The sequence below is a fragment of the Galeopterus variegatus genome, unplaced genomic scaffold, assembly GCF_000696425.1.
Source record: "Galeopterus variegatus unplaced genomic scaffold, G_variegatus-3.0.2 Scaffold109, whole genome shotgun sequence".
Taxonomy (NCBI): Eukaryota; Metazoa; Chordata; class Mammalia; order Dermoptera; family Cynocephalidae; genus Galeopterus; species Galeopterus variegatus.
The window spans coordinates 243,906-268,943 of record NW_007726220.1 but is presented as its reverse complement, the minus strand read 5'-3'; the positions used below and the strand labels follow the sequence as shown (position 1 = coordinate 268,943).

The window sequence follows — 25,038 nt, the reverse complement described above, 5'->3', positions numbered from 1 at the left end:
AGCCCAGGGCCCTGAGAATGTAGACTCTTTCCCCACAGAGCGTCCAGCCAAACTTCCTAGAGGCCAGGGATGCTCAGCTTAGCTGAGGACACCGACTACGCTGTACAAGTGATATTCCCCATTTAAAGTACCTCGGTAAGTGGGCAGGCAGGGATTATTGGCTCCATTTTACAGAGGAGGAAACTGAGGCTCTAAGAGGACAATTGACGTGCTCGTGTGAGTTAGAGGCTGAGGCAAGACTTGAACCCAGTTCTGACCTTAATTCCATGGTCTTTCCAGCTTCATGTGGCACAGAAAACACTTTTGGGAAACAGGGATATGGAAGTGTTTGGTCTTTATCCTGCCCTAACACAACATAAAGAAACAACAAACTTATAGGGAACTGTGTCTTACCATGGCTGGTAGCAATAGGGATGGTGGAGGAGGGTGGGCTGGGGGGGAGGGGAACAGCTTGCAAAAGCCCCACAGGTGATTCTGATACCTGATCCTCAGGTGTGTCTGTGAGGGGATGTGGAATACATTCTCACATCTTACTGCACTGAAAATCACAACAGGCTGGGCAAGTGATGAGTGAAGCCAGGCAGAGTGGGAACTGCCCCAACCAGTGTAAAGGGGGCAGCTGCTACTTGGCTCCAGCTGACTGTCACCACGTAGCAACTCAGTTTTCCAAAAGCAGCCCAATTACCAAACCTTACCAAACCAAACCCAAAACAAAAAAACATCCAACATCCTGCAGGTCAAATGCAGCCACTGAGTCAATAGGCTATGACCTCTAGCAGAGCTGTGATTTCAGTCACAGGAAGGAGTCAGGAAGGCCAGAGTATGAATTCTGGCTGTACCATTCATAGCTGTGTGGGCTTGTCACTTAACCTCTCTAGCCCTCGGTTTTCTCACCTGTAAAATGAGGCTGATAACAGTGTTCAACCCCAGTATTGTAAAGAAAAGCAGGAATATTTAGCACAGGGTTTTGGAGATGGTAACTGTTGTCACAGTAACTCCAGAACTACCCACGGTTGAACTCCGCTATCATGCTGGATGTTAAGATACAGTGGCTGCTTGTGAAGCAGCACTTAAAAACTGTCAGAGGGGGCCGGCCCGGTGGCGCACTGCTATAGTGCGCCGCTTGGGAAGTGCGGCGGTGCTCCTGCTGAGGGTTCGGATCCCACATACAGACCGGTTCCCGCTCACTGGCTGAGCGAGGCGCGGGAGCAACACCGAGGGTTGCGATCCTGTTGCCGGTCCCCGGTCCGGTACGGGGGCAACACTGAAGGTTGTGATCCGTTGCCGGACACAGAAAAAGGAGAAAAAAAAAAAAAAAATAGGCCGGCCTGTGGCTCACTCAGTAGAGTGCGGTGCTGATAACACCAAGGCCACGGGTTCGGATCCTATATAGGGATGCCCGGTGCACTCCCTGGCTGAGCGTGGTGCAGCCAGTCTCAAAAAGGACATTAAAAAAAAAAAAAAAAATAGGCCGGCCTGTGGCTCACTCAGTAGAGTGCGGTGCTGATAACACCAAGGCCACGGGTTCGGATCCTATATAGGGATGCCCGGTGCACTCCCTGGCTGAGCGTGGTGCAGCCAGTCTCAAAAAGGACATTAAAAAAAAAAAAAAAAATAGGCCGGCCTGTGGCTCACTCAGTAGAGTGCGGTGCTGATAACACCAAGGCCACGGGTTCGGATCCTATATAGGGATGCCCGGTGCACTCCCTGGCTGAGCGTGGTGCAGCCAGTCTCAAAAAGGACATTAAAAAAAAAAAAAAAAATAGGCCGGCCTGTGGCTCACTCAGTAGAGTGCGGTGCTGATAACACCAAGGCCACGGGTTCGGATCCTATATAGGGATGCCCGGTGCACTCCCTGGCTGAGCGTGGTGCAGCCAGTCTCAAAAAGGACATTAAAAAAAAAAAAAAAAAAACTGTCAGAGGACAAAAAGGACAAAAAAATTAGGGGACAGATGCTATTCTTGCACAACCATTGGAGACAGATTAGCTCTGAAACTGGGCAAGTTACTTATGTTCTGAAAGCCTCGATTCCCTCACTTTTCCCATTTTTTTTTTTTTTTTTAAAGATGACCGGTAAGGGGATCCTAACCCTTGACTTGATGTTGTCAGCACCTCGCTCACCCAGTGAGCTAACCGGCCATCCCTATATGGGATCCGAACCCGGGGCCTTGGTGTTATCAGCACCGCACTCTCCTGAGTGAGCCACGGGCTGGCCCCCTGGTCATCTTTTTTTTAAAAAATGGAGATAATGATAATACCTTCTTCATAGGTTTGCTGGTACAATTGAGTTAACATGTAAAGTGCTCAGAACCCTGCCTGGCCTATGGAAAGTGGCGTGTAATGTCAGCTGCCATTAGCAGCAGATCTTTATCATCATCAGCATCATCAGAGAATGTGCATTTAGGCACTTATGACCAGCCAAAAAAGGTGAAGTTGTTCTGTGTGAATCATCTGTTAAAGAGAGAAGCCAAAGCACAAGGCTGACTCTCTACTGAGTCCACGACTCAAAGGCTGTTTTCAAGCAGGCTCTTCCCAGCATGATGGGGACATTGTAGAAACAACCAAGAGGCAGGATGAGGACTTAAAAAAGACTCCATATATTAAATAAAGAAGTTATACAAAATAAAATAAAAGGGCAGACAACCCACTTTTTAAAAATGGACAAAAGACTTAACAGGAACTTCATAAAAGAGGCTGTCTAATGGCAATAAACATATGAAGAAGTACTCAATTTCATTAGTCATCAGGAAAACGCAAGTTAAAATCACAACGAGATACCACTCCACATCTACCAGAATGGCTATGATTAAAAAGATGAAAAATACCAAGAACTGGCAAGCACAGAGCTCTCATATACTTCTGTTAGGAGTGTAAATTGGTAAAGCCACTTTGGAAAACTGTTTGGCAATATTTACTAAAGATGAACATATGCATACACTGTGATCCAGCAATTTTACGTCTACATACACAACCAACATTAAAATGTACATATGTTCACCAAAAGACAAGTACTAGAATGTCACGGCAGTATTATTTGTAACAGCCAAAAACTGGTAACAACCCAATGTCTATTAACAGTAGAATGGACAATTAAATCATAGTCTGTTCATACAGTAGAATTCTACACAGCAATGGGAATGAATGAACTGCAGATTAGTTGACCAAATGAATGAATCTCAAAGACAACGTTGAGTGGCAGAAGTCAGATACAAAAGAGAATGTTTATATACAATTCAAAATCAGGCAAAATAATCTATCAGAAATTAGCTTAAAATGGTTATCCTTATGGGAGGGGAAGGCTATGGGGGAACTGAAAATGGTTTATTTATCTGGGTGTTGGTTACATGGGTGTATTCACTTCTGAAAATCTAATGACTTGTACATTATGATTTATGCAATTCTCTGTGTTTATGCAATACTTCAATAAAAAGATAACATTAAAACTAATAGGGGTCCCAGTGGACCCTGTTCCCTGGTCACCCCTGTGGGATTCCCAGCTTATAGACCACAGCTTCTGCTGATGCCAAATCAACCCAGAGAATCCCCCCAAATATCTCAATAAGAAGAGCTTTCCATTTACTCATCAACTGCCTGTGGTATTTGAAAAAGGCCAGAAACCATAGAGATTACTGGCTTTGGGAAGGAGACAATTTCCTCCAATAACATCCCCGCCAAGTGGTTGTCTGTGCTTGGAGCCTGCACACCCCTAGTGGAGGGGGCTCAGTTCCTTTGGAGGCAGCTCCCCACTCTAGAAAGTTCTTCCTTGCTCTTGGCTTCATGTGACCCACTGATAGAACTTGCTGCTTGGCTCTACTAAACCTTCCAGGGGGTAACTTTAACTAGTACTCACTATTGAACACAGCAGGAAAGTAAACACATTTACTCTCTGACATGTTTAAATATTAATGTTTGCACTGGCCATTTCAAAAACCAAAGCCATTTCAAATATGACCATTAAAAGAACATGTGGTAACCAAATTGAAGCTTTAATTATGAAGTTTTGTTTTGTTTTTTAAAAGATGACCGGTAAGGGGATCTTAACCCTTGACTTGGTGTTGTCAGCACCACGCTCACCCAGTAAGCTAACTGGCCATCCCTATATGGGATCCGAACCTGTGGCCTTGGTGTTAACAGCACCGCACTCTCCCGAGTGAGCCACAGGCCGGCCCCTAAAGTTCTTTTTTACAAAAGAATTCTCCCTAATAAATCAGACATTGCAATTTTTGCAAACTCTAACAAAATCACTGATTCAATCAAAGAATCAATCAAAGATCCTGAAAGGATAAAACCATTAGATGAGGATCTTCACAATGAAGAGATCAGACTGTTGCTACCTGACGTGACTAACGAGGGGGCAATGTAACGCTGTGTGTGCCCCCAGATCAGATGCAATATGCAGGACAGTACACCTCCCACAGAGTCGACGACCTTGGCCTTCTGAACCTTACTCCCATACCCCCAAAAGGTGAAGTTGAATCTAATAAAGACTTTAGAGCAACTTGCAGTTTACAGGAAATCAAGACAATGGACAAAAAATGTAAATGATGCCAGGAGGAAGCAAACAGACTATTCAGAATGTGGGACATTCCACAGAACTAAGCTCTTCAACAAGTCAGTGGCATAAAAAGGGTCTTATTATGGAGGTAACAGGGATATGTTACCACATTTAACAAAACTCATCGAATTGTGCACTTAGATCTACTGTAGGCAAATTTTACTTCAATAGGGAAAAAAGAGAGAGAGACTTAAGAAATATAACAACTGAATGAAATGTGTATACTTTGCAGGGATCGTGATTATAATACACCAATCACAAAAAGACATTTTTGAAAGGACAATAAAATGGGTCTATGGATGGGGTACTATGTGAAAACAAGTAATTGTTAATTTTGTTAGTTGTTATAAAAGCAAATGTTCACCCTTTCTTAGAGTCAGAGATAAATGCCTAGGATGATGTGAGGTCTGGGACATGTTTTTTTTTTAAAAGATGAGCGGTAAGGGGATCTTAACCCTTGACTTGGTGTTGTCAGCACCATGCTCAGCCAGTGAGCTAACCGGCCATCCCTATATGGGATCTGAACCCAGGGCCTTGGTGTTATCAGCACCGCACTCTCCCGAGTGAGCCACGAGCCGGCCCATGGGACATGTTTTAAAATACTTTAGTTATAGGTGTTTATGGATCAGATGTCATAATGTCTGCAACTTCCTTTTAAATGCATCTGCAAATACATATATATTTATATAGAGAGACAGAGACAGAGACAAAAAAGGAGAGGTAAAGCAAGTGTGATAGGTTGTTAAGATTTGGTTAATCTGGAGGAAAATGGTTTTTCATTGTTCTATTCTTTTAACTTTTCTGTAGATTTGAATTTCCCTCATAAAAAGTTGAGAAAAATACTTCAACACCAAAAACGGAAGGGCGGGAAGTGGGGAAGAAAAGAAATAGCTAGTGTGATAAAAATTTTGGCAATTCTTGAATGTGGGTGATGAGGATGTGGGGGTGCATTACACTATTCTTGACAGTTTTGTATGTGTTCAGTCTGGTCCTATTTCCCCTGAATGTTTACATGGTGGTTACCGCATGAACGCTGCCTGTGCCGGATCATGGTGCCTTCCCAGGAAGTACCTTGCTTCATTCCAGACCACCCTGTGAGGTGTCAACTCTTGTTATCATGAGTTCGCAGAGAGATGAAGCGGCTTTCCCAGCCTCGCACACGGGTAAGTTAAGAAGCCAAGACCCGGACACAGCCCATTGGATTCCAGAGCCTGCACTCCTCACTGCAGGCTGTCTATGAGAAGCATCCTAAAATGTCACCTCATCCAGAGAAACTCATGCTAACTCTACTGGTTTGGCTTTAATACACCATAAGGAACTTTTCTATCTCCTTTTAGTTCTGCAGCCTTGGCCCAATGTCATCTCGTGCCTACCTGCCTTGTGCAATAATAAAGGCCAAGTTTTTTTTTTTTTTTCCTTTTTGTCTTTTTTCGTGACCGGCAACAGATCGCAACCCTCAGTGTCGCGCCCGTACCGGACCGAGACTGGCAACGGAATCGCAACCCTCGGTGTCGCGCCCACACCTCGCTCAGCCAGTGAGTGGCCGGTCTGTATGTGGGATCCGAACCCTCAGCGGGAGCACCGCCGCGCTCCCAAGCGGCACACTGTAGCAGTGCACCACCGGGCCGGCCCTAAAGGCCAAGTTTTGCTGTTTGGTCCTGTACCTCTTCTTCTTCTTCTTTTTTTTTTTTAAAAAAAAAAGATGATTGGTAAGGGGATCTTAACCCTTGACTTGGTGTTATCAGCACCACACTCCCCCGAGGGAGCCATGGGCTGGCCCTGGCCCTGTACCTCTTCTGCAGCACCTGCTGTGTTTCCAGCAGCATTTCCTCCTGCATCCATGTCCTCTGTCTTAGCAGCTGAACTCAGCCAGATTCACCTCCCTGAAGCCTTACAGCTCCCCACAATGACCCTGCTGCTCTCTAACTCAAAACCACTCCCCACCCAAATTCCTCAGTCTGACATTCTGACCCCTTTCTTCCCTGGCTGTGTGATCTTTGACAAATAACCTTACATCTTTGAGCCTCAGTCTTCTTATCGGTAAAGGGGGGCCAATAACAGCATCTACCTCAGAGTCGTGATAATCAACTGAGACAATGTAAAGAAACCTCATCTTCCACAAAACCTTAGCATGGTGCTTGGCACATAACACATACTGAATAAATGTTTCTTTTCACAATTTAGCCTCCTCCCTCCCTCCCTCCCCCTTCCTTACATCCATCTACTAACTGACCCACCCATCAGTTTTTCTCCCATAGTTGGAGACTGCTACTCCTGGGCCAGCCTAATAGTTCATGTACTCTGCTGATGGTGTGACTCTTGGCATCCCCGGCCCCCTCCCCTAATCCAGACTTACCCCCTGTGAGTGCAGATATTCCACAGTCTTGCTGATGGTGTACAGGACGAAGCTGGCCTCACGCTCTGAGAAGAACTTCTGCCGCAGGATCTTGTCCAGCAGCTCCCCACCCCGCATCAGCTCTGTCACCAGGTACACGTGTTTGCCATCATCATATACCTGCCGAGGACCTCACCATCAGGCCCCTCTCCCCAGTGCCAGGCCTAGGCCCCTTGGTCACCAGCTTCCCAGATCAGGGCAGAATGACATGAGCCTTAGGCATGTATTCTGCTCTGAGCTTCAGTGGATCTGGCAGGGCCTTCACTGACCTGGGCTCCTGTCTTCCCTGGACAGGCAGATGTTGGCACTGGCCCCCTGAAGGGCAGGAAAACTCTCAGAGAATGCTCAAGTATGAAGTAGAGTACCCTTGGGGTGTGGTCAGACTGGAGGGACCAAGGGTCCTCCTCCACCTCCCCATGAGCACTGGGAGGAGGATCAGAAGTTAAAGGAATGGTAACCCTGAGACAAATCTACCCTTGGGGTGTGGTCAGACTGGAGGGACCAAGGGTCCTCCTCCGCCTCCCCATGAGCACTGGGAGGAGGATCAGAAGTTAAAGGAATGGTAACCCTGAGACAAATCCTAGGGAGTCAAGTGCCCCAGTCCCTACCCCAGTCTCAAGGACCCCCGCTCACATCTTTCAGGGTGATGATGTTGGGGTGCTGCCCGTACCGCAGAAGAATTTCTATCTCTTCAGAAGGATCCCGCTTGCTCTTGTCGATGACCTGAAGGGGTGAATGTGAGTGTCAGGGGAGACTCCAGGGTCCCTCCCTGCCATGGAGCCCACACTGCAGGGCCTGGGTGTCTCAGCCGCACACATTTCACTCATCCACAGAGCCTCAGGCACCAACCCTCCCCCTCAAAGAGCCATGGATACATTGGGCTCAGCCCCAGCCCAGCAGCCTTGGCCAAGACATGGTCAGGAGGCCCACCTTAACAGCATACTCGGTGTTGGTGGCCTTGTGGACACAACGCTTGCACACAGAGTAGGAGCCCACGCCAATTGTCTCCTTTACCACGTAGCCGTCACTAAAAACCAGGTTCTTCCCATGGAGTTGCTGTAGCAGGACACCAAGAGATGGGGATGACCTCTGGCTCTAGAGTGCCAGGGTCGTCCCCCAGCACCCAAGGCCTTGGCTCAATGGAGATGGCACCAAGGAAGAGCTAGGAGGCCTGGGATAGAGTGCTGGCCATGTGACTTCAGGCAAGAAACTGCCCCTCTCTGGGCCTCAGTTTTCTGCTCTATACGATGGGCACACTCGCTGGCTCCCAGCCTGCCTGGGCTGCAGTCTGCGGTCAGAGGGTGGTAGAGGGGGTGGACAAAAGAGTCACAACACACACATTGAGAGGTGTGTGCAAGAAACCTGGGCAAGCCCGAGAGGGACACAGGAGCCCTGAGCTGGGGCCCAGCTCTGTCACTTACTATGGCTTTGGGTGAGTTGCCTCCCGTTTCTGGGGTATCGCAGCCCACCTCCTGGGGTGTCTCATGGTTCTGAGACATTAACAGTAGTGTGTTCATATGGTGCTCAGTGTGTGCTGTGTTCCGGGCACTCTGCTAAGCGCTTTCATCAGGTCCCTTACCCTACCCCGTAAGCTCTGAACCTGGCAATGAGCTCCAGAGTCTATATTCTTGCCTCTCAATGCTAAACTTTCCATGAAGCAGTAAAAGCGTACAAATGGGGGACAAGGGTGAGGAGACACAAATCCCCTGCCAACCATTCTTGTCAGGGACTGACAGCCACTCCCCCACTCCACTAGCCCTGGCACCCCTTGTATTTACCCAGACCCTGGCTCTGTGCTGGGAAACTGATATCCACGTTGTCATCTATTTATCAGGGCCACCATATGAGGCAGGGATTATCATTCCCATTTTACAAATGGAGAAAGTGAGGGCCAAGGCGGGTGGAGGCCCTGCGGGCTTCACGGTGGCATTATGGTTTGAACCCAGGCCTGTCCAACTCTGGAGCCTGTATTCTCAGGCTTGTGGCTTCCCCATCTCCCTCACCTGTACCACTGAGTGCAGTGGTGCCTGCATGGCCCGAGGCTTGCCGTCATCCTCCATCAGCCCAGTGGCCACAAAGCTGAAGCCTCGGAATAGCTGGTGGGCACCAGCGCTAGGGGGGATGCCTGGGGAATCTGTAAGGGCAGGAGGGGAATGTGAGCTTGAGGTACCCTTGACCCCGAGGCAGCCTAGCAAAGGGGGACCACGGGCTTCCAGGCCTGCCTCAGTACCTGGCTGCAGTGGGAGCTCGTGCAGGGCCCAACCCTCTCAGGCCTTAGCCTATCTGATCATGTATGCTTAGACCAGCCCAGTCCTGACACATCTGGCCTCCAGCTCATGCCAAGACAGTTTACCCCTTCCTAAATGCCCCTTCCTGGCTTCCACACCTCAGGATGCCCCTTCAGGTCCGTCTTCTGCACAGCAGCCAGAGGGATGGTTCCCCCACAAATCTGCCACCCTACCTGCGCCCTTCAAATGGTTCCCTCAGGAGAAAGCCCAACTCAGTCTGGCAATGGAGGTCCTTGTGATCTTAGCCTCCTCTTTCCCCACTCCACAGGTGAGCCATGCTGGACTTCTCAGATCCTTACAGGGGTCTCTGAGCCGCTGCATGTGCTCTTCCCTCTAACTAGACAATCCACTCTTTGTCTGTCCTTCAAGGCTCAGCTCACATGCCCTCTCCTCTGGCAGACGTGCCTAATGCGGCTCCTTGCCCCTGTGAAGCTGCGCATGTCACACTGCCCAGCAGCTGTTTTCATGTCTCTCTCCCAACAAGAGCCTGAGCTACATGAGGGTAGCCTCGTGCACCATTGATCCCCCTATGGCTGGTACACGGTGGGCACCTGGTACATATGTTGCATAAATGAATAAAGAGGAGACAGACTGTTCAGAGAGGTGCTGAGCTCTCTGTCATCAGAGGTGCAAGATGCAGTGAGAAAAGCACCCCTTCTGCTAAAACATGCCCCTCTAGGAGGCCTCCCAGAACCAACATGCCACCCTCACCCAATGCCAGTAACTGGCCAAAATGTTAGGATTTACCAAGCTCCCTCCCAGAAGCCCACTAATGGCTTCTTGCAGCAGCCCCAGGGTATGAATGGGTCTGTGGCTGTGCTCATGTTCTAGAAGAGTACACTGAGCCCAGCAGTCAGAATAGCCAAGGCCGATTCCCACGCCTGTCCCTGACCTGTGGGTGCTGTCACCTCTGCTCTGCCAGACTGTCTCCACCACACAGTTCTGCGGAGTCAGATTCTTACAGATACCTGACGTGACTGTAAGCCTGATGGGTTTGGTCTTCCCAGTGGGATAGAAGATGCCTTAGGCAGGGGTCCTGACTTCTCTATTGTAGCCTTAACGGCCCACACACCCCCACTCCCTCTTCGCAGTTCTGCGGAGTCAGATTCTTACAGATACCTGACGTAACTGTAAGCCTGATGGGTTTGGTCTTCCCAGTGGGATAGAAGATGCCTGAGGCAGGGGTCCTGACTTCTCTATTGTAGCCTTAACGGCCCACACACCCCCACTCCCTCTTCCAGAACAAAGAGGCCCACAGAGCCCTGGAGTAGGAGAGGCAGGCAGAGCTTGACAGGGACACAGAGTCAGAGACCCATGGGGCTAGAAACTCGCTGGCCTGACTACCCACACACCTGGGCCTGCCAGAGCCCCTGACCATCCCTGTGTCCCAAGGTGCCCCCGACTCCCTTCTTCCCTCCCATACCAGCCCAAGACAGACAAACCAGATGAAAGACACACCCTTGGGTGTGCGGGATGTGAACTCAGTGTCAAAGTAGAAGGTGTCATCAGGCTGAGCCACCGCTGGCTTGAAGGGTGGTTTGATCTCTCGACGGTACAGCTTCTGCAAGGTGAGATGGGAGCTCTGGTCACCACAGTACCCCCCAAAGCCTGCCTGGTGCCCCAAGCAGGAGGGGGTCCTGGGCCTGGAGCATAGGTCATGCTGCCCAGTGGACAGGGCATAACTGCTTGCCCTCAGGAGGCCAGCCTTTGCTTCCAAGAGCACCTGTCACCCTCCACTCCCGCATCTGAGGCCCTAGTTGGCAGAGGCCCCCCTTCCACCACCCTTCCTGTGGTCAACACAGTAGGAGCCCTGGCCAGAGCCCTGGCACAGATGGACACACTCACATTCCAGTCGATGGTGGAGTAGAAGACATGTCGCTTGATTTCCTCTGCCCCATCAGGGCCGGAGCCTGAAAGATACCAAATGAAGAGCCTGTCCCTGGATGATCCAATCTCCAGACATCCACCCTGCCCTCTAAGTGGCTTACTGTGCTCTGGGACCAGCTGCTGGAGTAGTGGGGAGGATGGGCTCACCCTGGCCCGAATCCACCCAGCCATCACCCTAAGGCCTGTCTCCTACTCTGCATTTTCCACTTTCTGGAGCCTCTGCTGATCAAGCTCCAATGTACTGATGAAAGAAGGAAGGCCCCACAAGGTTAGGCAACTTGTCCAAGGCCACACAGTCAGGACAAAGGCTGGACTCATTCTAAGATCTACAGAGGGTCCCACCCCTCCCAACGCAGGCCTCATCTCTGTTTCTATCATCCAATTGCCCTTTTCAACCATGAGACAGGCTCTCATTCCATTCAACCCCAGGAACCTGGACCGGACCCTACAAACCCAGGAGCCAAGGAAGCCAACACACACTGAAAACCTGCTACAGGCCGGGCACGTTCACGCGACCTAATTCAATCAAAAGAGCCCTGCGGCTCGCTTAGGATCATCCTTTCCCACTGAGACGAGGAACCTAGGGCTCAGAGAGGTGAAGTCACGTGCCTTGGGTCACTTAGCTCATAAATGGCACTCATTCGTTCAACAAATATTTGTGGAGGGACTGCTGTGTGCCAGGCAGTGGGGACTTGACTAAGAGCAGGGATTGGGACCTGAGCCTTCTGACTCTTGAGCTCATGCTCTTTCTCTTGTGCCAGCAGCCTTGGCGGAGAAGCTGTGTGAGGGCCTCTGTCCTTGTCCCCAGAGGGAGTGGGGATGACTCAGTTCCTGCCTTCCCCCTACACACAGGTCAAACCCCCCTCCAACACCACACATGGAGCCAGAAAGCAGGGTGGCCGGCGGCATTGTCTTCCCACACAAAGGACAACGGCCCCTTTCAGCCCCAGATGTGGCCCTGTGGCCTAGGCTGCAGCTGTACCCTACTCCCCACTGCCACATCCCCTCCCCTGAGCCGGGGCTGCTTACCGAGCCGGTTGGCAGGATTCCGCTTGAACAGGGCCCGCAGGAGGCTCTGGGCTTCCGTGCTCAGAAACTGGGGCATGCCCAGCTTTGCCCTGAAACAGCCCCCGGGTCTCATCAGAGCTGGGCTCCGCCCCAGAGGCCTCATCTCCCCTCTCCCTCTCTGCCCCAGTCTAGTTCCCAGCTCAGGCCAGACAAGCTGTTTACTAACTCACCTCCCAAAGACTTTAGGGATCCTTCCCACAGGCCCCAGTAGATGAAAAGGGGGCTTTAGAAAGTGTAATGTTTAACCCAGAGGAGTGTCTCATTAATGGGGGAATCTGAGGAAGGTACGGGTAATACTCTGGCCCCCAAACTGGGGCCAGGGTTTGGGGGAGACCTTGAAGTATCAGGGCAGAGCTGGTGCTTACTTCAGGATCAGTGTCATGGTCTCCTTCCGGTCCTTCCCCTGGAAGGGCAGGGAGCCCGTCAGCATCTCAAACTGCAGAGGACAAGGCTCTATTCAGGCTCTGATCCCTGTCCCATGCCCCCCTGCCTCTTCTCACCCAGGCCACTCTGCTCCAGTCCCAAGATTCTTGCTGGCCTGTTGGACGTCCAAGTCCACCTACAGCAAGAATTGCGTCTGTCCCTCACCCCTTTGCCAACCCAGAACACCAGGAGTGGCACTAGGGGCCTGAGTCTGGGGAGAGGCCCTGAGCTGGGTTAGGGGCACCCCGGGTGGGGTCAAGCCTGGAATGCTTCCAAGGAAGGAAGGTACAGCTACAGGCAGGGTGAGACCAGCTTGGGTATGAGAGGAGAGGGGGAGAGAGCCTTAGAGACCATCAACCCCCTCACTGTATAGATGGGGAAGCTGAGGCCAGAGACGGGCTGGATCCTTTACACCTGCCTGGGCACTCACCATCAACACCCCATAGGACCACCAATCTGCACTGTGGGTGTGGCCCTGGCGGTTGACGACCTCGGGGGCCATGTATTCCACCGTCCCGCAGAAGGAGTAGGCCTTTTTTTCATGGTCAATGGCTTCCTTGCTCAAGCCAAAGTCTGTAGCAAGGAGGGCATGAGGACACATCTTCAGGACCCGTCTTCCTCGCTGCCACCCTTTGCACACTCAACGCCCTTGCCCAGAGGACTGAGGGCATTGTCCCCATGAGGCTCAGGAGGAAGCTAAGGTCCAGAGAGGTTAGGTAACTTGCCCAAGGTTACACAATAGGGAGCTGGGATTCAAACCCAGGATGTTTCAAATCCGGGTTTTTGATCATTTCCGAGTAACTGGCACAGCCTCTCAGGAAGAATGAGCCCCTAACACTCAGCTGAGATCAACCAGGAGCCTGTTTTGCCCTTTCCCGGGGCCCAAGAGGGCAGTGCCTCCACTCACCAGTGAGTTTGATGTGGCCCTCCTCATCCAGAAGGATGCTGTAACAGAGAGACAGGAGTCAAGACCCCTCAGCTATGGCCACTGTGTGGGCCCTGGTAGCACCACAGGGCAGTAAGAGTTGGGCCTGGCCCAGAGAGGGTGCTCCACCCAGACCTATCTGATGAATGGGTGGGTTGAGTGGGGTTGTGGCCGTGCCATGCAGGTGTGTTGCCCACCCTTTTTGCTAGTCTGTAAAACAACTGTGTGAGGTAGGTACTGTTACGGTTCCATTTTACTAATGGGGAATCTAAGGCTTGGGGAAGTTAAGTAACTCCCCACAGTCATAGAGCTAGTAGGTGGCAGAGACAGGATTTGGATTCAGGTCTGCCTAACTCTAAAGCCAGATCTCATTCCACCTCACCATCTGGCCCTGGCTCCCAAGTTATCATTTAAGGGTATTTAGATATTAAGGAAAATTCTAGAGAGGGCCATATCAAGGAATGACCTTTAATGGTCGCATCTCAGATGTCACACTGTACTAGCAAAGAAGGTGGGCAACACACCTGTATGGAAGGTGCTTAGCCTTAGTAATGGCAGCCCTCTTGACTAGGCAGCCCTCCAAGGTGAGCCTGCTGCCACAGCCATCCCACCCCACCCACCCATTCTTCAGAGAGCCCAAGAGAGGGGGGCGGTCCTGGGGAGAGCCACACCCACCTTCATCAGGGTGACCCTGTTCTAGAAGAGGCCTCAGGGTCTGTCTCTGCACCCCTTAGGGAGGCCAGGGCAGGGCTGGGGCTTCACTCACTTCTCAGGCTTGAGGTCTCTGTAAATGATGCCCAGGCTGTGCAGGTGGTCCAGGCCCAAAGCCAGCTCGGCCAGGTAAAATTTCACATCTTCCTCCGTGAACATAACCTGCAACCAGCGGGAGGGGGTTTCAGCTGGGACCACCTCTTTCTCAGGAGCTGGGGCACAGGGCAGTCAACAGCTTCCTGGTCCCAAGGGTCTACCCTGGAGAAGACCCTTGGAGACCCCAGTGCCATATACTCTTCTTGTCATAAAGGGGTTTGAAGAATGAAATGACTAATATACAAAGTCACTCATTGTGGCATTGTTTGGAAATAGCAAAAGGTTGGAAACAGCACAAAGGACCGGGAGTAGAAGACTGGAATAAACTGTCTCTCCCCTGCATAACGGAGTGCTAGGCGGCCACAAAGTAGAACAAGGAGTTTTTCCATGTTCTGATACGTAATGATCTCCAAGATATACTGTCTTGAAAAAAGTAAGGTAGAGAACAGTGTGTAACGAATGGTACTTTTTACTTAAGAAAGTGGAGGTAGGGATTCAGAACATATATTGGACTTGTTTGCAAAAGAAACATGTGAAGGTTAAGCAAGAAACCAATAAAAATATTTAACTATTGGGGGTAGAGGGTGCTGGGGTGGGAAGACTTCTTGATGAATACTTTTCTTCTGAATCATGTAACTGTATTACCTATTCAAACACTGAAATAACATTTTGAAATTTTTTAAAAAGTGCAGTTCTCTTTAAAGTTTGAATTGTATTAAAAGTCCCATTTTTATATCTGGCTCAAATATTTTTATATCAGTTCACAATCCTTTTGGTTAATATGTGGGACAAGAATGCTAAAGTCTGTAGCCTTCCGGGTGGATTTGGGTTTCTGCCTGTTCTCACAAACCTTCCCAGGGCAGCCCTGGAAGGATGGAGGTGGAGAGGTGAGAGGCACCCTTGGTCCCCAGAATCAAAACGGCATCGGATCCAGAGCCAAGTCCTCCTCAGCCCACCTAGGGAGGAATTCTCTGAGGCTTTGCAGGGTGCATTCTCTGTCCCAGGGCAAGTGATGTTTCCTAGGTCAGGGGCTGCTAGGCAGGCCTGGGTGGCTCCAGGTCCAGGCAATGCTGGACGTGTTCTTTACAGGGCCCTGGGATGGGAGGCCTCAGCATCCCCCCAGCTCCATCCTGGGGCCCTCTGGCAGGGGGATGTCAGCTCACCTCTTTTGAGAGACGTGTGAAGAGGTCCCCGCCACGCAGGAAATCCAGAATGAGATAGAGCTTGCCCTCAGTCTGGAAAGCTGGGAGAGGGGAAAAGCAATGGTATAGTCAGCCGGGCCTTGTTACCTGCCCCTCCGGCCCCGGCTGCCTGACCTGCCAGGTGGGAGGTGGGACAATGAACAAGGAAGGCAGCAGGCCATGGAAAGGGCAAGGCTGAATGGGCCAGGTGCTCATGTAGGATCGGCGGCCTCACCGTAGTGCAGCTTCACCACAAATGGGTGGTTTACATCAGCCAGGATGTCTCTCTCCATCTTGGTCCGAACACGGTCACGCACTGGGCAGAGGAGAAAGGAAGTCACCAACAGTCTAGACACCCAACCCAGCCACTGCTCAAGCCCCAACTAAGGGCCCTCTTTTCTACTCGTTCCTCTAGCCTCAGTTCCCAAGGCTCCCTCACCCAGGGATTTGGGGATACTCAGCCTTCAGATTTCTTCCTTACTTCCCAGGCTGTTTCTGAATCCTGATGTGCTCTCTGCTCGCAACCCTCATGGAAGTGCCCAGGGCTGGGGCCTTGGCTCCCTGCCTACCTCTCCAATGCTGTCTCCCACCACACCCCTCCAAGGGCCCTTCAATCCAGCTGGTCTGAGCAACCTGCTCTCCTGTGTGCTCCGTTTTCTCAAATTCCCTAGACTTCACCTCCACACCTCCCCTTGGCATGTCTTTACCAGCCCTCTCTCCCTCTGACATAAAAATTTGCAAATTCTAGTTTGGGAGCTGTTGAGCACGGTTACTTGGGAAGCTAGCTAGAGAGGCAGATTCCCTGGGCCTAAAGTTCTGATTCATGGGTCTGGGTAGGCAACCCCCACATACTTTATATTTTAAAGAATAAAAGTTGTGGGCTCTCTGGTTAGCTCTGCTGGTTAAAGTATAGCTTTGTAATAACAAGGTCACAGATTCAGATCCCTGTACCAGCTAGCCACAAAACCCCCCCAAAAAACAAAAAGAATAGAAGTAGCCATGCAATTCTGACCATCAGTAGGTTCTTCTTTGACTCAGTTCAGGCCTCACCTCCTCCAGAAAGCATTCCTTAACCTCCCAAACTGGGTTAGGGCTTTCCGGGCTCCTACAGCGATTGCACTTCCCTTCAGAACACTTTTTATCCTCTTTATTTTATTTTGTTTTTGGTGGCTGACTGGTATGGCATATCCTCTATTTTATTTTATTTATTTATTTTGGTGGGTGGCCAATATGGGGTCCTCTATTTTTATTTCTGTATTTCCCTCACTAGATACAGCAGGGACCATACTGGAGTAGACTATTCAAATCCATGTTTCCCAAATGCATCTTACATTTTTAAACCGCCTCTACACTTTTGCTCAGGCAAACAGTTCTTCCTTCCTGGGGTGCCCTTCCTCTCCCATTTTTGGTGTGGAGAACTCCTAACTCATTCTTTGAGGCATAGTTCACATGGCTGCTCCTTAGGGTCTCTCTGACCTCTGAGCCTACCTTCTATGAGGCTGCACCCCACGCTGCTCCAGGACATCTGTGCACACTGGTCACACCACCACTGCACTGCACTGCCAGGGCATATTTAGATTCTCCCACCCAGCCCGTGAGCCCGTCATAGCCGGGAACGAGTCTTTTCACTTTTCATCTCCCCCTTTGGCTCCCACCATCCCTCTTGGGGGATGATCTCTCTGACCTCTGAGCCTACCTTCTATGAGGCTGCACCCCACGCTGCTCCAGGACATCTTTGCACACTGGTCACACCACCACTGCACTGCACTGCCAGGGCATGTTTAGATTCTCCCACCCAGCCCGTGAGCCCGTCATAGCTGGGAACGAGTCTTTTCACTTTTCATCTCCCCCTTTGGCTCCCACCATCCCTCTTGGGGGATGACTCCCACCCCCATCATCCTGACCTTGGGGCACCAAAGCTACCATCACCCCACAAACTGCCCTTCATGGGCCACATGACCCATATTGCCCTAGGGCCGACATCTCCTATCCCCCACATACACCCCAGCCAGGACTTGGCTCTGACTCCATCTTGGCTCCCAAGCCAGTCAAAGTCCAACCCAAAGCCCACCAACCATCCTCATGCCCTTTATAAGTCCCCGGAATTCTAGCCCTTGACTCAGGTTCCCTTCTGACCCTCTCTGCTATCCACTTCCATGGCCCTGCCTCAACTTACCCTCTCTTACCTGGCCCAGCTGCCTCCCTGGGCTCCCTGCCTCTTCTCTCACACCATTCTCCACCTTAAGCTAGGGGGCCAGAGAGGTCTTCCTCAGACTCTTCTAGCATCATGAAGCAACTCTGACATTTAGAATGCCTCTGCCTGACCACCATGCACACACTGCACTTACCCCACTACCTCCTTCCAGACATTCACCTTTATCCACAGTCACTGGCACTTGGCTTGGGGGTGGTGCGGAGACAAGGACATAAAGGGTGGCTGAGAACGGGCCTGTTTCTCTACCTTCAGACTAGGTGCTCCTGGTGAAAGAGCAACCTTCCCCATCAGACCCGGGCCCTTGAAATCTGGGCATCTCCCTCGATTCTGTGTCCACCCTGGGCTCCTCACAGGGAGGTGCCCCCCACTCACCTTTCAGTGTCGCCTTCTTCAGCACCTTCATGGCATACAGGTGCCCACTGTCAGGCCGGGTGACCTTCCGCACAAGGAAGACCTAAGAAGGCAGAGGTAGAAAAGCAGGGGACAAGCTGGGAAGGGATCTGGGCCCATTTGGCTACCATCCTCTCAGTACCAGGTTGACAACTAACTTCCCTAAGCCCCCCAAGTGGACCTTTTGCTCTCCCTGGGTACCAAGGTGACCTCTAACACTTGCCCTCTGATCCTGTGGGCCCCAAGGTGACCCGACCCCCACCTCTGACATGACCACTGCTGCCCTCCCAGCCATGGGCTCATGACTTACTTTGCCAAAGGATCCCTGGCCCAGAACCTTGAGGAGCTCAAAATGGGATGGATCGGCCTTCTCTGAGCCAGCCTTGACATGGTGCGTGATGGCGATCTCCTTGAGGACACCCTCATCCTGACAGAGGGATAGAGCTGGTGGGAATGGTGGGCCACATCCAGGGCAACATGGGCATATCCCCCCATCCAAGGCCGTTCCCACGAGATCTCAGCAGACAGGGCCTGCAGGCCCAACAGACAATGACCCTGACAGGGTCAGCCTCCAGATTTGTCAATATTAAAAAGGCCGCAAAGGCCAGGGAGGTCAAACCACCAAGGTACGGGGTCAAGTGAAGCATTGCTCCTCTTCTGCTGCTCTGGCCTAGTCAGGCCCAAACAGATGCCCAGGCATGGCCAGGCTGGCCAGGCTCAGCCAACCCCAGGCTGAGGCCCAGCAACTTGCCAAGGTCCTCCCCGCGGGGCTCCCCTCCCCGTGTCGTTTTGATTTTGCCACAGTAGGAAGTAGAGTTTGTTCTCATAATGGGAGGGAGAGCTGAGCCTTTGTTTCTGGTCTAGAGGGGATGAGGTGATCCCTGGTCAGTAGGACAGGGCAGAAGTGCCTGAGACCCAAGAGTCACCTGGACACCCCCATCAACCCAGTAAGCACCAGTATGAGGTGGGTGGGAGTTAAGGCCAGAGACTCCATGTCCCACCTTCCCAAATTTCTCTCATACAAGCCTACTGGAAGCCCCTAGCCAGGTCCTGGCTGTTCTAGGACCTCTCTACCCTTCCTCCAATCTGCCGATATTGCCCTGAGCGACTAGAATGCCACCTCACTTCCCCAGGAAGCAAGTCTGGGCAGGGTCCAGTCACCCCACATGGCCAGGCCTGGGCCAGGGGAGCCCAAAGTCAGCTTAGGGCAAACTGGCTGCCCAGGTACCTGCTCCAAGGGCTACAGCCAGGCCAGGACCAGATATCCAGGCAACTCACCGAGTCCTGTTGGGGGCCAGAGCCAGGGCCAGGAGCAGGCAGAGAGGTCTGGCTGATTCTGGGCCGCTGCTTCCTGGGCAGCCAGGGGAGCAGGGCCCAGAGCCGCAGACGGGGCGGCTTGGGATCCTGCTCCATCCGCCCAGCAGGGCCACAGCACCATGGCAGGAGCAGGCAGCGTCCGGGGCTGCCGCGGAGGTGGCCAGGCCCAAGGCGGATGTGCAGGGTGAGGGCGGGGGCTAGGCCCGGCCCAGGGCAGCCAATCACTCAGGGCCTGTGGTTTCTCAGCCCTAGGCCTACACCCTCACCACATTCCCTTCCTCTCTTTTACCCCCTCCCCAATGCCTGAGGGCTGCCCTCTGGCCCTCCCCCCCAGCCTCCCTAGGGCCTCCAAAGGGAAAGCCCCATGCCAACCTAGCTGCTGAGTAGATAGGTACTCAACAGGCAGAGACAGGCACCCAACATGTAGAGGCAGATAAAGAGACACCCAACAGGCAGAGGCAGGCACCCAATAGGTGCAGACTGATAAAGACAGGCATCCAACGGGCAGGGATGGATGGAGACATGCACCCAATAGACAGAGACAGAAGAGAACACATACCCAACAGGCAGAGACAGAAGGAAACTCACATCTAACAGACAGAGGTGGACAGAAACTTGCATCCAACATGCAGAGGGGGACACCAACTAACAGGCAGAGACAGATGGGGACATGAACCCAACAGGCAGAGACGGATGGGGACATGAACCCAACAGGCAGAGACGGATGGGGACTCACATCTAACAGACAAGGTGGACAGAGACTCATACAAACATGCAGAGGCAGATGGGGACATGGACCCAATAGTCAGGGACAGATGAGAATACCAACCAACAGGCAGAGACATAAGAGTACGTGAACCCACTAGGCACCTAACATGACATGTACCCAACAGGCGAAGAAAGGCACACAAGTGGAGACAGACAGGAACCCAACAACTGAGACAGACGGAGAGCAGAGAGAGACAGCCGGAGAGTCAGTGAGGCCCACGTAGACTGGCAGATACCTAGGGCAAATAGAATCTGACACCCGGCAGATGCACAGGCAGGCAGCAGGACAGGGATCCCCAGGAAGGGTTAATGGCAGAGCTGTGGGTTCTTACTGGTGTACCCGGGGGTGGGGAAAGAGATGAGGGGACACACCTGAAACTACCAGCACTCTGGAAAGCAGTCCAGTAATTGTGGCAGACCCATCTCTGAGGGCTTCTGTTTCCCTAGTATTTTTTTCTCATACCAGGTTCTGATGGTGGCCCAGATAGTGGCTGAGAGGGCCATCTCCTGTGTGCAATCTGCTAGCTTTGACTCTGATTTAAATATCCCAAAAGCTGTTATCCTCATTTCAGGAATAGGAAACTGAGGCCCAGAAGACAGTGACTCATCCAGGCTCAAAGCAAACCAGTGGCAGAGGCAGCTTGAACCCAAGTTCCTCCCCTGGTTACTGGCTGGCCTGGGGTCAGCAGACCTTGCATGCCAGGAAAGGGTGGGCAGGTAAGTCAGCCAGAGCCACTTCCTGCCCACCCAAGCCTGCCCTCTCCTTCAGTACTAGGGTCAGTCTGGGACTTCCAACTCCAGGTTTTGATCCTTGGAGACGCAACCATATCTTCAGGGGACCTTCCCTGACAGATGAGGGAGTGGGTATAACAGCCCCACAAAAATACCAAAGAGCTGCAGGCTAATTGGGCCCCTGAGGGTACCTGCTAGTGGGACAGGCAGAAAGCCTGGCTCCGAGAGGAGCTGAGGTAGGCCCATGCCCCACGGCAATCCCTGCCCACCCAACCCTGAGATCTGAGCCTCCACCTCGTCGGTCTGCCTTTGACTGAGAACACTCCCTGAACACTCCCTGGGGACAGAGGCAGCCACCCGGAAACCCCTGGGGACAGAGCCACCCCCAAACCCATTCCTTGCCCAGAGTCATGGTGACAGACACTGCTGGAGGCAGGCCACCCTTCTGCTCACCTTTCTGAGACAGGGGATTGAGTCTCTCTCAACCCTGGGGAAATCTGCCGGGGTCTGCATGGTAGGGCTCAAGCCAGTGGCCAGAGGTCCCCGTTACTCCTCTTACTTCTGCTTTTTTTAGCCTTCCTGGCCCAGAAGGCAGGGTCCCTGGCCCCCTCCTTCTCACTTCCCCCTCTGCAGGGAGGAGGGACAGAAGAAGGGTCAGGCTCCCCCCCTGCTGAGGAGGGGATGCTGCAGACCCCAAGCCCATGACCCAGGGAAGGGCTTAGGGATATGCCCCTCCCTGTCCCCTCTGCCCCTAGGAGGGAAGACAGGAACAGAGACAGAAGTCACAAGGTGATGAGGTGGTGACACAGTGGGCATCCCAGCACCTGTAACATCCACCTGGGGGGCCCAAGAGAATGTGGGACAGAAGTCAGTGAGGCCACCATCTGCTCCACCCAGAGCTCAGACACTTCCCCTATGGTGACTCTACCAGGGCTGGGCCCACTCAGAATGGCAGCCCACTGAGCAAGTACCACCAGACCCAGTCCTGCCCCTGCACAGATGCCCCAAAAAGCCTGCCCATCCAGGGCCATTGGATGGACAAGGGGCAGAAGGCCCTAGCAAGAGCCCCATAGAGGTTTGAGAGGAGGAGCAGGCAGCCGTGGGCAGGGGTTGACCAGCCCAGCCCCTTCCCACGTGGCCTCACCTCATCATTCACACAGTCTTCCACAGGAACTGAAACACACACACACACTCAGGCCACTGATCGGAAACCCTTTCCACAGACATCCCCCATGTAGAAATACACACCCCTGCGGACACAAGGACTTCCCCTTTCCTATTCTTGCAGGGCCTCCGATGATAGTCTCTGGGGGTGGATGGCCTGGCCGGGGGTTGTGAAAGACGCCTCCCTTAGACTGAGGCCTCTAACTGCTCCCCAGCTTCCTCAGGCAAGGGGTTGGAGGCTAGGGCAGCCCTGGGAGCCCCAAAACTCTCTAATCCAGTGCTGGTGCCCGTTTGCCACTCCTCCCCACAACCCCTCAGAAGCAGAGAAAAAACCTCTGTGGCTAGCAGGGTACCAGAAGGGGCAACAGGAAGGAAACAGTCTCAGAAGGGCCTTTGCTGAAGGGTGTGTAGGGCCTGAAGCCTCTGAAGGCAGGAGGGGGGAGGACAACCATCAGCCCACATCCCTCGGTCCTTAACCCATTCCCCCCCACAGACACTTCCTCTTTATTTACTTCCTGCCACAGGGTAGCTGGGAGAGGAGCCCAGAGCCCCCCCGGCTGATCCCTGGCCTCTAGAGTCTCTAGCCTGGGCCTCCCTCTGCCAGCTGTAGCCAAACCCATGTGCCAATCCCTGGCCCTAAAGGATACCAGCAGTCCCTTCCCCAGCTGGTGGCATCTGCAGGGCCTCCCAGGTACTACCCACTGTGGTGGGACAGATGTCTCCCAGCATGCCTTTGGGCAGGTAAAGAGCAGTCCAAAGTTCCCAAGCATCCTTCAGGAGGGCGCTGGCCTCAGGCTCTAGGTCAGGACTGGCATGGAGTGATAATGAGAATCATGCCTCCTACTATCAAACATTTATGGCACATGGCTGTCCTTTCCTTCAGCCTTTGCTCATGTGGGTTCTCCAGGCCCTGTGCTTGACACTGAAGCTAAGGCTGTGTGTCTTAGCTCCAAGGGAGGTATCATCATCCCCATTACAGAAATGAGAAAACTAGACTCAGAGAGAAACTAACTTGCCCAAGGCCACATGTCTAGAAAGGGGGAGAGCTAAGAGCAAACCAAAGTCTGTTGCTTCCGAAGCCTACCCTCAAGTATTCATCGCTCTCCCTGCAAGGCTGGCCAGGCTGCCTCCCCTCCAGATGTCACACACAGCTCCTGGCCCCCTGTTCTGTCCCAGGCCCAGAGCCAGACACTAGGAGGCGCAGATATTAAGGCAGACCCTGGCTTTGTCCTCAAACAGCTTTGAAAAGAAATACATGATAAGAAAACACAACTGTCCTGCAACAGAGCTGCAATCAAGTTGCTGTGGGTGCCCAGGGCTGGTGACTATCTGCTAGGAAGACCTTCCAGAGAGGGGCAGTCCAGCTGGGTCCTGAGAATGAATGGGTGTCATCCAGGCAGAAAGGAGGAAGAAAAGACACTGTGGGTAGGGAAAGACCAGCATGAGCAAGGGGCGTGAGGCCAGCATTGCAGGTGGGAAGTCAAGAAGAACTGGCTACTCACTAGCTGAGTGCTCCCAGGCAAATCTCCTTCCCTGTCTGAGCCTCAGTTTCCTCCTCTGTAAAATGAAGGTTAAAACTACATGCCTCTACCTTTAGAATGTTGTTTCTAGAAGCAAAATGAGTCACAGAGACAAAGGGACATTGTAAACAGAACTACTCCCTGATCTAGTCAGTCTTACTGCTATGGGATCTCCCCTGGGCAGGCTGAAGGGACAGAGCCCAGCCATGGGGCCCCAGGTGCTAGGAGGGTGGGCTGGCCTGCTCTAGCCAGTCCAGGGGAAGTTCCTCCCAACACCTGAGGCTGCCCGAGGCTCCCCTAAGTCTACAGTCACATCCTGCCTAAGCTCCAGCCAGGGGCGCACGAGGGATCCGGGAGGGATCAGGATTTCATAAACAGGAAGAGAGGAGAGGAGGGGGGGAAATGCTCAGCTCTCAAAATAGACCTGCAGGAGCTTCAAAGGGGTCCAGCTCCAGAGATAGCCAGGGGGAGGGGGCCTGGGGTGCCCAGTCCACTCCCAGGAAGGGAGGGAGGATGGATGGAGCCCCAGTGTGCCTGAGGATACCAGGTGTGCCCAGGTGCTGAAGGGATCCAGTGAGCTCTCACCCTGCACTGGCTGTCCACATTATCACTGCTAAAACCCAAATCCCCCTTTCTACCTGAAATGAATAAAATAAATAAGCATTAAACACCAACACTGTGCCACAAATCTTGTTGGATGCTTTAATTTACATGCATCACATTCTGTCTTCCGGCTTAGCCTGAGAGGTGAGCTCTATATTCTCCTTTTATAAGAAAAGAATCTGAGCCTGGGAGGGGCAAGTTACTTGTCCAAGATTACAAGGCAAACAAGAAACAGGGGCAAGATTTTGAACTCAGATTGTCTGACTCCCAAGTCCCCTTCCCTGCCTCTTCTCCACCTGGAATGCCCACCTCTTACTTGTCCAAGATTACAAGGCAAACAAGAAACAGGGGCAAGATTTTGAAGTCAGATTGTCTGACTCCCAAGTCCCCTTCCCTGCCTCTTCTCCACCTGGAATGCCCACCTCTTTCTCTGCCTGCCCAAATCGTGCCTTTTGAGACCCAACCAAATGCCAGCTCTTCAGGAAAGGTGGCCTGGTGCCCCGGGGCCCACCCCAACTCTTTTTCCTCTGCCACAAACAGCAGTGACCATCTCTCTGGTCCATGCTTGGCCCTGAGCTCTGATGCCACTAGCTGGGTTCCCTGGGATGTGTTCATCTTATCATGTCACTGAGAGAAATCCCTCTGCCACAAACAGCAGTGACCATCTCTCTGGTCCATGCTTGGCCCTGACCTCTGATGCCACTAGCTGGGTTCCCTGGGATGTGTTCATCTTATCATGTCACTGAGAGAAATTAGGGCACCTGGAAGGCGTTATGTGTCTCTGCCTCTGGCAAGGAATG

At 52.3% G+C, this 25,038-nt stretch overlaps 1 protein-coding gene across 1 annotated transcript in view; it reads right to left on the bottom strand.

The window, feature by feature from the left end:
- Positions 1-25,038, bottom strand: part of RPS6KA1 (ribosomal protein S6 kinase, 90kDa, polypeptide 1) — a 34,076-nt gene that overhangs the window by 5,938 nt on the left and 3,100 nt on the right. The window contains exons 2-16 of the mRNA XM_008586193.1: positions 18,445-18,561; positions 18,117-18,198; positions 15,765-15,845; positions 15,512-15,591; positions 14,308-14,414; positions 13,524-13,561; positions 13,047-13,189; positions 12,559-12,629; positions 12,155-12,243; positions 11,084-11,148; positions 10,697-10,799; positions 8,954-9,084; positions 7,881-8,006; positions 7,584-7,673; positions 6,912-7,070 (exon numbers count right to left, since the gene is read on the bottom strand). Of these exons, the coding sequence (XP_008584415.1) occupies positions 6,912-7,070; positions 7,584-7,673; positions 7,881-8,006; positions 8,954-9,084; positions 10,697-10,799; positions 11,084-11,148; positions 12,155-12,243; positions 12,559-12,629; positions 13,047-13,189; positions 13,524-13,561; positions 14,308-14,414; positions 15,512-15,591; positions 15,765-15,845; positions 18,117-18,147 (1,314 nt within the window). The 5' untranslated portion in view covers positions 18,148-18,198; positions 18,445-18,561. The remainder of the gene's footprint in view (positions 1-6,911; positions 7,071-7,583; positions 7,674-7,880; positions 8,007-8,953; positions 9,085-10,696; positions 10,800-11,083; positions 11,149-12,154; positions 12,244-12,558; positions 12,630-13,046; positions 13,190-13,523; positions 13,562-14,307; positions 14,415-15,511; positions 15,592-15,764; positions 15,846-18,116; positions 18,199-18,444; positions 18,562-25,038) is intronic.